We start from the raw sequence: 12,403 nt of genomic DNA on the forward strand, positions 1-12,403 counted from the left end.
AGCGCATCTGAAAGAGCTCCCGTTTGGGCTGATTGGTGTAGAAAAAACGCACCCGGAATCGTTATCCGACGTGGGAGGGTTTGATCGGTCACAAATTAATTCGATATTCTCAGCCAAAGGAAATCTCCATCAGTGTCAATCATAGGGGTATAACGATTCACATCCCCTGGTGATTTGATGCATTGTCGCAACTCAGGGTCACCACAATTCGGTTAAAGTCTCAACCATCTATTATTTCATTATTTACGTTTCAGTAAATGGTAGCATCACTTGTAGCTGTAATGTGAACCCATTAAATACAACATACAAAAATCTAAAATATTAATTTAAACACATGCAATGTGATGAGTGTATCGTGAGTTTAAGAATGAATATTGCAGGTTTGAGTCTCTGCATCATTAAACTCCTCAGTCACCAGGGCACAATTTGGGATTTTGAACTGCCAGAAAAAAATCCCTTTTGAATATTGTTGTACCTTGCATGTGAGAGCTCATCCCAAGAAAAAAAACGAAATCAATCGGATAAAACTCTAATTTCTCATGAATAGGTCAGCAACTTGCTTTCTGTCCAGCAAAACCCAGAGGAATGTCACTGCCTCACTTCTTAGTTTGCATTCATTGATGATTTGAGTCACTGCATATGGCATTTGTATACGTATCTTTGGCGCATGCTAAATTTACACTGCATAGTATTAATTCACTGGATGCTATGAGCGTATGCAGTGCATGTTGAGGAATATGAGAACACAGAGATGGTTGCCATTCTTGTAATTTTTTTTGCAGGCAATAGTGCAAAGGGCATACAGCAGGCAATGTAAGCAATATATAAACGAGCGAACAGACACTATTTTAGCTCATTTGAGGCCAAGGCAACCTGTAAAAATCCTCAATGAGCGCTGATTCTATGCCCTTAGCTGACCCCGAGGGATGCCTTTACCAAACTTTGAGACCGTATTTAAAGCATTTGCACAAACGAGCTTCTTTCTAAACGATGCCTCCCCTTGGCGGGGGCTTGTGCAGTATGAGCCAACAGGCCCCACTCACCCACAGCGTAGGCTGTACACTGCAAGCTTACTACTCTCTGCAATTAACGTGCCTTAAATGTTAACGGACGTGCAGTTTACTGAGAAAACAGGAAGAGGGGAGGTGGAGAGGGAGTGTGGGGAGCGAGTGGCAGTGGGGAGTGGGTGGCCTCACTCACGTCTTGGGCAGGTTCACCAGCTCGTAGGTCCCGGCGGCGCTTGCTGAAGCCTGGGGCGTCTGAATAAAATAAAAAACCCACAACCGTCACACTTTTACAATTTGACAAAATGCTGCCTGAGTCAAAGTCGAGCCATATTGACCATTTGCTTAAACAAGCGTGAGATAGTGCGATCCACTGGTAGAAAATCCCACAATGCTGATACGTGTCCCTCCTTCTCACTGTGGATTTCCTACAATATCATCCCTATTAAATTGAACAGCCAAACAACACATTTGCGCACTCGAAATAGCTTAAAAATACAATAGAAGAAACACGTGGTTTAGGGAAAACGTGAGTAGCTGGGACATCATAACCACTATGAATGAAAACAAATGGCACTTGTGAAAGATGCGTCAGTCGTGAGCATTGATGACAGCGGGTGGCGAAACTAGCGACAGAGTGACAAAGTCAAGGATGACCTTCAGCGTGCTTAGCAGTGAGATGAGATTCAGTACCACTGGGGCTTGTCAGCTAGGCATGTATCAATCCACTCCAACAATTAATTATGAAATCAAGTGTCACGATTCAGGGTCACAATGTTATTTAAGAATTGATGGCCAGGTGGCTCAGAGATCAGAGCACTGAGCTGGCATGGCTGAGATGCTGGGTTCAAATACAAGCAGTCAACCCTGATTAAACTGGGTTCAGACTGGCAACCAATAACTGCACGCAAGAAAATTCATCATACTAAATTTTTACTTAATTCCAGCTGTGAGAATTACATATATTGCTTTTGTAGGAAAACAAACACTCTCGTAACAGTGTGGGCATGTGGGACACCGCTTAGGAGGGTGTTTTGAGAGAAGTCCTGTGTGAAAAACCTCATAAACAATTTATTATGATTTATTTTTAAAACTAAACTATCTTTTATTTTAGCAGGTAAGGCCCACTGAGCTATACAGCTCGTTTTCAGAAGCGACCTGGCCACAAATCATAGCTCAACGAAGTGGCTTATCACGTGGAAATTTATAGCAGCCAAATACTCTAAGCGTGTGTTGATTCTAAATGTGGAGGGAAAAACCGGAGGACCCGGAAAAAATTCACGCAACCATGGGGAGAACATGCAAACTACAAATATACAGGCGTCAGGGTCGGGATCGAACCCACGACCTCCTGCATACCAGATGAGGCATGTAACATCTCACCACCACTGCAAAATGTTATCTGAATGACAAAACATATGTTTATATATTTGTTACAATCATGTTGTTGCTATCTTAATTTTTTATATTTTTGTGTATGCCCTTATTTGCCAATATTACTCAGGCAATCCATGGTTTAATCATTCATTTAGCATAGTAATACTTAGCACTATTGTTGTGATCGTTAGCAGTTACCCATTCAGGCGAAGGGTTCACTGTAGCACATTTATGGCTTGCGTTAAAAACAGAGACTTCTAAAACATGCAAATGCCAATTCCTGTAACCTTTGGTCCATGAGTAGGGGCATTTGTACACACTATGTGTACAGTGTACGAGGCAGGAGGCTTAGTTAATCCAGCGGTCAACTTCCAAGAACTGTTCATGATTAATCTAAAAAATGCAGCCCTCACTTTGTGTTACTGAGCAAGCGTTACCAGCTTTTGTGCTTTCGATTTGCTGCATATTTCTTCAAGGGTGATTAAGTATTATGTTAGTGGCGTGTTGGTCGTTAATATATTTTTGTAAAACAAACCAGTGGAGTTCCAAAACTCGCTATCTTAATTGCTTGCCCATTAAGATCAGGTCAGGATAGTTCACTTGAAAGAGCAACAGGCTAAAAATCACAGTCACTGATTCACAAATAAGTCACGCTCGGCTCAGCCAATCATTCTCCATGGTAAGTGAAAATTAGCACGACATGGCGAGCAACACGAATGAAAAATCAACATTGAACTTTGATAAACTAAACACAGCCGTAGGTATGCGGACTGTTCAACACTCGAAACAAGACCACAATGGAAATGAGTATTGGCTGGTGCACATTTGTGCATGAGAACACTTTGACAGAAGATAATCCAGAGCAGTGTACGTACGTTAATGCTAAAATTGTTTACACTGCAGTTGCACGACAGTTTAGATCTCTGATTCATGAGGTCTGTCTATATGTAATAACATTTAGGCTGTGGTATACGCAAAACAACTTGAAACGTACAGAGCGTGGTTCCTTGACACATAGTAAGCAGAGATACCCCTCACATGTGTGGCTCAAAGGCAACGAGAGCTATGTGAAAATCGCAAACGGTGTTGTGCAATTGGCCACAAGGAGATTGCGAAGGCAGCATTAGACGCGCAGCTTAAATACCTGGGCATGAAAGTCAACGTCAAAATACTGTAAACAAAAACAATGGTTGTCTCGGTCTCCTCTGAATATTCACTAATAACGCCTTATAACCACAGAATGCGACACTTCCATGAAAAGAATAGCGGTATAATTGTGGACTGTGCATGAGCGTGCATTGACGTATTTGATAGGGCACATTGCAAGGAAGAGCAAAGACAAAGTGTGAGGGATCCCAGTGGCATAAATTCAAAAGCAGCCGGATGAACGTTAATCAGGGGATTTTAAAGGTCCAACGCATACATCAGCAGGGGGACAGAAAAAAAAATGTAAAGCGTAGGAGAGTCTGGGAATGGTGTGGTTTAGACAAAATGCATGGTCAGGGGACAAGGTAGTTGGAAGGTTTTTTTTCTCAAATTCCACAAATTCTTGAGTCAACTTGGGTCCCTGATACAGTTCTTCTCCTGGGGTCAGTTGACAGACACGGCCCCAGGGCGAGCAGACCGGAACAGGGCAGGAAAAGTTTTATAGCCACCATTTTGCCCGTGCACTTTGTTGTTTTCCTTTGCGGCGTTTCGTGTCCGGCGTGAATTCGCGCCGTGCGATTCGGTCGATTGTGAACGTTGCCTCGCTTACACTTTTTCTAGGCGCCGCTGTTGCCTCATCGAGTTCCTTCCCGCTTTTAAATAGACCGGAATAAATATAACGAGCTATTAAAGCGAAAGAGGCCAGAGGAGAAGGGCAGGAGATAATGAGGGAGAGTTAGAAGCAGAAGGAAGGAAGGCTCAAGTGTCAAGTTGCCTTTGGCTCTGAACCACGGTTGAGTTCAAGGGCAGAATAGGCCCAATACACGCAGTGCATCAAAAACACATTGTTTGGCTCCCTTGCCTAATTTCATACGAAATATCTTGTTCGGCTATTCGGGATGCGTGGACTTTCCCGCAAAACAAGATATTTGAACGTCGCTCATTATATATGCGGAATAAAAAAAATGGTTCAGTCGGCAAACATCTCAACAAACATCGCAGGGAGACAAGAGCTGGACGTTGTCCGTGCGCATCCAGACTCATTCGGGGCTCGCTGAACCCATTGGCAGGATATTTACGCACAGATGAAAGGTGTTACTACAGGGAAAGAATGGGGACTGCAGTAAATCTGTCCAAATGGGAAAATCTCCTCTGTTCTTTAAAGGCCTGCCTTTCATTTCACTGAACGGCACTCTACTTTACTGCTGTGGTTTTATGCGGGGATGGCCTTACTGGGGGGTTATGTCCGAGATGAGGAATTAGCCTCCGAACGGTGCTGCAAAACATCATGCGAAGCCGTGACAGCGGTGTGGGAGTGGAACATCGACATAGCGGGGATATTGCTGTTTCTTGCCTCGTGCATGCCAGTTCTGAATGTGCGAGCGTTCTCTGCATACCCAAGAGAAACCTGTCAATGCTTACCGTCCTCTCTGGCTGTATCAGCGGCAGCTTGGCACTGCTCGGCTGGTTTTGGGTGAGATGGACAAACGGAGAGGGGGGGCAGGGTGTGGGGGGGATGTGGGTACAGAATATGGGAGAAGTAGGAGAAAATATATATTTCAAATTTAAAATACAGTCCGTATCCATTATCAAAGCCGAAGATGATATAAACCCATTGAGACCCACGATATAAAATATAACCGAGCAAGTGCTTTAGCGTTGTACACATCTCACGTGTATTCGGGGTCGTGTATGCAAGGGTTAATACGAGAATGCATCTCGCTAAATATAAAAATGTAAATGACTCAATCAAGCAATTAAAAAAAAATATCTAAAATAGAATGATATATAATTGTTCAGATGCATCGTCTTTTGGTCGATGTAGATGTACGATTTCCAGGAGAATCTGACAAAAGACGCGATTTATAGGAATAAAAAATATATCTTGAGAATACTCAACACAATAAAACAGCAAACAACAACAAAAAAATCCATAAACAATATCGATGGAGATATAACGGTCATTTATACATCAACGCTGGCACATAGCGCGTTCCTTCTCGCATCAAGCGTGGGCTCCCGCATCAAATGCACGCCGTGAACCACCACGGTCAGCCCCTGCATCGAGCTGTCGGCGCGCGTCCATCAACAAACGCGGCCTCGTGGCATTCTTGTAATCAGCAAGGGCACATGCTTGGCGAAGCAGGAGTGCCCTGGCCCATTGCAGTTGCTGCAATGGGGGAGTCTGTCCTGGGCCCTACGGTGTTTAGTGCGGTCTGCTGCTAATGATCCGTAAAGCGGCTCTCAGATGTGACACATCCCCGGGCGACGAGCCAGCAGCGAGCAACACGTGACATTTTGTTGTGGATTCATTCCCCGTGATTGGCAGACTCGAGTTGCATTCCCACCAGCGTGCCGTGCATGCCCTCGCGCAGAAACACCGTTATGCGTTGGTGCGCAGCGAAATGCGCGCAAATGAGTCGATCGCGACAACAAATGTTGAACAATGCAGGGTTTCAATTCTCACAGGTTTTATGTTCGGTGGGGGTTTTTTTTTCTCTCTCTCTCTCTCTCCGTCATGCCTCCGCTTTTGAAGGCATGGAAATAAGTGGAATGAAACAACATGACCTCGGCGCTATGACTAAAAAGCACCTTCTGCAGGGCAGGTAAGATAGGGTCACTGGCTGTGACAACACAATGGACATGAGACTGGGAGCAGCTCAGTAACTTCAAGACGATTTCATTTTTGTCTGCATTGAGGACCTGAACGTAACGGCAAGGTATGAGGCCCAGTAAACGGAATAGGAGGAAAAAACACCAAGATGTGCTTTTGAACATATCATTTCATCAAAAGTCTACAAGGTGTACCTGAAGAATCATGAAGGTTATACTCAAGTGAAATAAATCGTATCTCTCGTTATCCACGTGCTACCAGCTTGTCGCATCCACCTTCATTCACGTTTATTGATTCTGGTCATGTGATTTATAAATCCACACGCATCACGACTTCAATGCAGTCTAGACGCAGTCTTCCATTCAGCCTGGTGCTTTTATTATAAACGAGAGCCACTCTGTCCATCAATGCGACCTCTTAATGCATCCGCCATCAATACGGAAGGGCTCGAATGAATGAGTCACATCTTCCAAGACGTCTGCTCAGCGTGGAAGCGTTGGCCATCAGCAGGAGCTCTCGTGAACTATCTTAAACCCCCTTTCAGTGGAGACCCTTATGCCAAGCAGTGGTGTGAGCAAGCAATTGCAGGGCTGAACCTTTACGTTTCACACTGGTCAAGGTTTGCCTTGAAAGCATTTACGAAGATAATATCATAACGTTTGATCCGATTTAGTTACACAGGCCCTGCATTGAAACCCTGATTACACATCCCAAGCATCCTACGTCTTGGGCCAATACTAGATTTGGAGAATGTTCCTGCACCTTTTACACTCGACGGAACTGGAACAATTATTGCATCTCTTTACATTTAATGGCTAACCCATCTCAATCAGTTTTTTGTTATGATGCACTAGATTCATTGCTTGAACAACCTGAAAGTAAATGGTTTCAATCATTACGTTCTACCCTCATTTAGTGTGCATCTTAATTGTTAGTATAGATTTTGGTTTAAAAAATGTGTTTCCACTGTAAATGTTTAACTGATATTGCTTAGAATGTAAATACAATAAAAATTCGAATTAGGTTTTATTACAACAATTGTACTTTCTATTCTGTACACTCTTACTCTTAGAACTTGAGACTTCTCTTGAAAATAAAGAAACAACTTGAAGTCCCAATGTGCTCTCACGTGTTGGTAAATAATGATTTGACGTCTGAGTCGATATTCACGGTTGTGCTGTACGGCTCGCGGAACATTGCAGCCGGAGTTTTACCGCACGTTGTTGTTCGACAGGATGTCAATCGTTCCGCTCCACGTGCTTCTTCGGGAATTGATGGGCAATCTTTTTTTTTATTTGGTTACTGAAGATATTGCCAGCCAGCGGAGGGAAACATTGGACATCATACCGAGTGACGCGCGGTACAACCTGACAACACTTCAGAGAGCTAGTTTGCTTACTCGTAGATGCTTCGTGCAGGGAATTTGTCTGTGGGTTGCTCAGATTGACAGGTGCTTTCAAACATTTGTGGACATTTCAATGAATGCAGCAAAAACAAACTCTTTATGTAATATACGAGTTGTCCGTTGGACACGTAATAAAACAGGCTGTCCCTTAAATTTTGGGAGTAACAGCTCATGCAACTAAATTGTTTTACAAATAGGAAAGAACTAATAAATCAAAGAGAAAGAATAGAACAGCAAACATCCCTGTTGACAACACAGGCCCAACTTTATGGTGAAAAAAAAATGTGAGCCGTGTGACCTATTATAAGGTGGCCTTTCCAGTAATCGGTTAAACGTGTGTGCACATACATCTGAATGCATTAGGTTCAGTTATAACTCACCACACCCCACACACAGTGTAGCAGGGAGGGGCCTCGTGCTATTATTGCACGTGTCTTTGTGGACATTATGTTTTTTGTCCATGTGTGTGTGGCCTCCCCTCCACTAGTGATATCTAAACCTGTCATGTGCCTACCCTATATTGACTCACTCTTAAATGGGTACCTTGTGCGATGTGTCGACGTCGTGAGTAGTGGGGAGACAAAGGCAAACGCTGGTCACGCCGCACCCTTGTGCACAATTCTGGCCTAAATTGGTGCTCATGAACCGCATTTAACTTGTCCTCTGAGCATCCGAATCTAGCTTTGATTTTTGCCATGTTCGCCAGTGGCAAGTGGCATCTATATCTGTGCAGGGCTTCTGGGAATAGCCCATGAGTACCTGGCACACGGTGTAAATATTCACAAAGGAGGAGATGAAAGTGGCCAGTTGTGAGACACTCATTTGCTGTGCCGGTTTTCATCAAGGGCTCCCTAACAGCACTTACACCTCTTCCATAGGTTAGATTCAATGTGGAGATATTCGTGTGGCTGTGCACAACATGTGTATGAGTGCCCGGTGGGTGGTGTATAAATATCACCACTTGGGAGACAAAGGCAGCCAGGCATGGTTCTGGCCACCCACCCCCTCGGTGTGCCGTACCGGCCTTCATAGGTGCTCGCTAACAGCAGCATTTGCTCCGACAGTCTTTTAAGGCTATACGGGGGATCTTTGTTGTGTGGGGAGCGTTAGGTGTCGCGGTTAGCGCGCTCCGCTACAAACCCGGTGACCCTATTTTGATTCCCGCTCACGGACAACACCAGTGACAATTATCTAAGCCTGTCCTGGTCCTCCCCTCGGCCTCAGCCTTACATGAGTACCTGGTGCAGTGCATGAACAATGCCCCTAGGGAGACAACGGCGGCCGGTATAATAATTAATAATAATACTGCTTTGATTTACAAAAATCCCTCATCCAGCCCACTCTCAACGTTTCTGAAGGGCCACTTTCTCTTAAGATAATGCATCTTCAGGACCAGGGACGAATACAAACTGTTTCTTCCAAAGACAAAACCTGTGTAGCGTGGACGGCTCAGTGTTAGGTGAAGCCACATAACCGCACTCATGTTTTTCGCATTTTGTCATCGACTCCAAATTAATTTTTTAAACATTTTTCCAGGAAGCACAGCTGAAATGCAAAATTCTGCCCCAGCAGCGAGAGCCTGTATAGCATCACGTGCCTCTGCAAATATGCGTTACCATAGGTGACTCAAATTAAATAACATCTTAGTAGATAACATGTGTTGGGGAGAAAGGGTCTGACACAGAGCATTTCAGGTCAATTCTGCAATAATATCATGTTTATTTGTGTTCAAGCTCAGGTTACTTGTTAAAACACTCTGAAGGCGACTCTAGGAAGTAAACCCTTTGTCACTCGATGTCATAGGGCTGGGAAGGGCGTGGAAGCAAAGCGAAAATCTTGCATCAAAATGGATACATATTTTAGATATGCAGCTATGTAACTATGGCACTGGCAAAGCTGTTTTCACTAAAAAAACAGCAAGGAGCTTAAAGAGAGATTTGTTCAAGTTGATGCGGGCTTGACTATGGATCCACTGGCCCTCAAGGGACTGGTGTCTCTTTAGTCAAATCTAAAGGGGCTGTGGAGGAACGGTTTGGTGTTGAAGTGCAAAAGGCTCCATGTTTGGTAGGGAATTCAGAATCACCCCACTCCTCTCATGCTCCCCTCCCAGACCGACCACCTCTGGGCCAGTAAGACCCACTGGCAGATGTTGGGCTGTTAAGGGAATACACAGTGGAGAGCTTTTCATCTTTTTTTTCCTTTCTTCCTTTCTTTATACAGGGTAGCTCAGTTGCGCTCCGTGTGTCTCGTATGACAGATGGCCTTGCAGTGTCCGTACTGGACTAATATAGCAATAATTGGTGCATTTTTCCAGAGCGAACCATGGCCACGTGGCTGGCATGCAACGTGCATGGCTTAGGGCATAATGCGATGGATCTCTTATGTCCGTGGCTTGAGAGACCACAATGTTTACTGGTAGTTTTCCAACTGTGCTTTTTATTTCTGTAGGGAAAATTTATTTGTTTTAAATAATGTGTCAGTTTCAATTGTAATTTTGGTTTCTTTTTGCAGTTTTATATTCGTTTAATGTTTCAGTTTATAGTAATATTTATTTCGCAGCTTGTCAGTTTTATACAATAAAAAAAATACAATTCAATTCAATCAATCATTGGCAAGGTTGAAATGCATTCAGATGGATGTTTTTTTGCAATGGAGACCTATATGATGACACTGAGGCTTCCTTATCTCCTGCATCTAAAACCTGCTCCTAGAGACAACTTCTGGCTACAGAAACAAATCCTACCGTAGTAAAATGCATCACGTGGTACAAAACCATGTTTAGATTCACAGTGTTTAGATTTATCAGCCATTGATATTGCACGAAAGAATATGAGATTTAGTTTCAGAATGTTGAGTTTTGGCTTAATCGTCTTCATTTAATTTTAATTTCTGGTCTGGCTAATATAACGATTACGCATTTTAGAAGGAACCATGATTGTAGTCATAGCCAAGTAACACTATGATGAGGAATGAGAAAGTGATTGAAACTGGGATCACTGCCCTTAGTGTGTTAGCCTTGGCGGCTTGAATGATGAATGCCAAGCCACAAGGTTTTCAAACACTGCTGCCCCTGCCTCCAACATTCCATCTCTAGGTGTTTACTAAGGGCATGCATGCTTTGAGTTAGGTCTGTTCACAACACATATTCCATCCTGAGCTAATCAGCATCCACTCAAGATTTCATCAAATTTAACCACTTGACAGCAAAATATGATTGTACAATTTATATTTGAGCGTGTTCACTGTTATGCAACTACAACAAGAACAATTTGGGCACATTAAACGCTAACAAGCTCTGTAAAAACATTTAGAAATTAGGAAAGTCTAACAATATATTTTGTCAAGGTCTGTGTGTCTCATGTTATAATTCTGTTACTGTGGAATCACATATACTTAAAGGTAGCCCCTGATGGACAGCATCACTTATCACGTAGGGGGTAAGGCACCCCCACTCCCTGTTGAAACACAGTAAGTTTTTCTTCAGCAGTAAAACCTTTCTTTTTACATTTCGTAATTGATGCATATGAACGTATTGTATTTTTTACGTGTTTTTGACATTTATTTTCGTATTTAATATCGCTACATATTCATTACGATTTATTATTGATGTTTGGGTGAGGAAACATCATGATTTGACCAAATATGTGTCGTGAAACTCTCCACCATCTCGACGTGGCCAAACAAATTAAGCCATCACATGGTGCACATGCATATTCATTATTCTCCGATTATTTTTAGTATTGTTGTTGTTTTTCATCTCGCCGGCAAATTGGATGGCAATTCTCACAGGCAAAAATGTAGCAGTAAACACGATGACGTTTTGCTTGCAAATGTGCCAAACATCATCACGGACAAAAAAATATATTCAGGCTTCAAAACGAGAATCCAGGAAGTTAAAATGTGATGGTATTCATTACAGCACATGAGGATGGATTTAAAATATATATACTGCAAAAAAAAAACGTGAAAATTTTATTCCGACTTAATAATTATCAAACCAAAGCCCTCTAAATTCAACAGGGGGCGTCTCACCGCCTACGCTTTGGCGGTAGTTGCTGGCTGTTAAGTTAGTTTAAAAGTACTTCACAATCCTGTAAGCTGATCAACTGATAAGGATATGATATGATATTGATCCATTCACATTCCAATCCACGTGTTGTGGGTCTATCTGCACCCCTAGTGTTGACCACTCGCTGTCCATAAACATATCAAAATCCACAGGAATGACCCCGTGCAGTATCCCCTCTGTATTTCTGTGTCCAGCCACTCACAACTTCAGATCCTGCGAGCTAGGCAGGGCTGAGCACAGTTGTCACCGGGATGGGAGACTGCCTAGGATTATCAGGGGTTGGAGAATTGGGCTGCAAGGGTGGTCAGTACATCAAAGGATGCTTAAATATATCTGCGCAGAGCTTTGAGTGTTCCCCTCTTATATGTGTGGGTTTCTCTGGGTTCTCCGGTTTCCTCCCACATGCTAAACAGTCTGTGTGGGTTCTGGCTAAGCGTACAAATGCGGGACCCTCCGAACAAAGAGTTCTGAGACTCGGTGAGGCTTTGCTGGGTAAGGAGAATAATTTCTACAGTACGATATTTGAATGCGTTCCGAATGTTGACCATGAGAAATTCAACTATGCATTCATGAATGTCACTGTCCCACTGACAACCTAATATATAAAATGCAATAGCTGCTGTCGTTCGGCAGAGAATAATTCTCATAGGATACATATGAATAGTATTATGGAAATTAGTTGTTGTCCAGTATCATCTGGATACAATTTTTTACAATGAGCTGCTCGGGTCCATTTTGAATGAGCTCAGTTTTCATTGTGAACAGTGCGCATACTGCATATGAAGGAT

The 12,403-nt window shown here is 43.1% G+C and overlaps 1 protein-coding gene across 13 annotated transcripts in view; it reads right to left on the reverse strand.

Moving 5' to 3' along the window:
* Positions 1-12,403, reverse strand: part of LOC133346171 (tensin-3-like) — a 135,874-nt gene that overhangs the window by 67,652 nt on the left and 55,819 nt on the right. For 8 of the 13 annotated variants that reach the window (XM_061557648.1, XM_061557641.1, XM_061557639.1 and 5 more), the window contains 2 exons: positions 4,950-4,991; positions 1,201-1,259 (listed from right to left, as the gene is read on the reverse strand). Coding sequence is in view for 11 of the 13 variants with exons in the window: in XM_061557641.1 (XP_061413625.1) it covers positions 1,201-1,259; positions 4,950-4,991 (101 nt within the window). In the remaining 2 variants the exon portion in view is untranslated. The remainder of the gene's footprint in view (positions 1-1,200; positions 1,260-4,949; positions 4,992-12,403) is intronic. The other 5 variants (XM_061557649.1, XM_061557643.1, XM_061557642.1 and 2 more) reach the window with 1 other exon arrangement.

The sequence above is a fragment of the Lethenteron reissneri genome, chromosome 23 (assembly GCF_015708825.2).
Source record: "Lethenteron reissneri isolate LAM-NWPU_2019-01 chromosome 23, ASM1570882v1, whole genome shotgun sequence".
Classification (NCBI taxonomy): Eukaryota; Metazoa; Chordata; class Hyperoartia; order Petromyzontiformes; family Petromyzontidae; genus Lethenteron; species Lethenteron reissneri.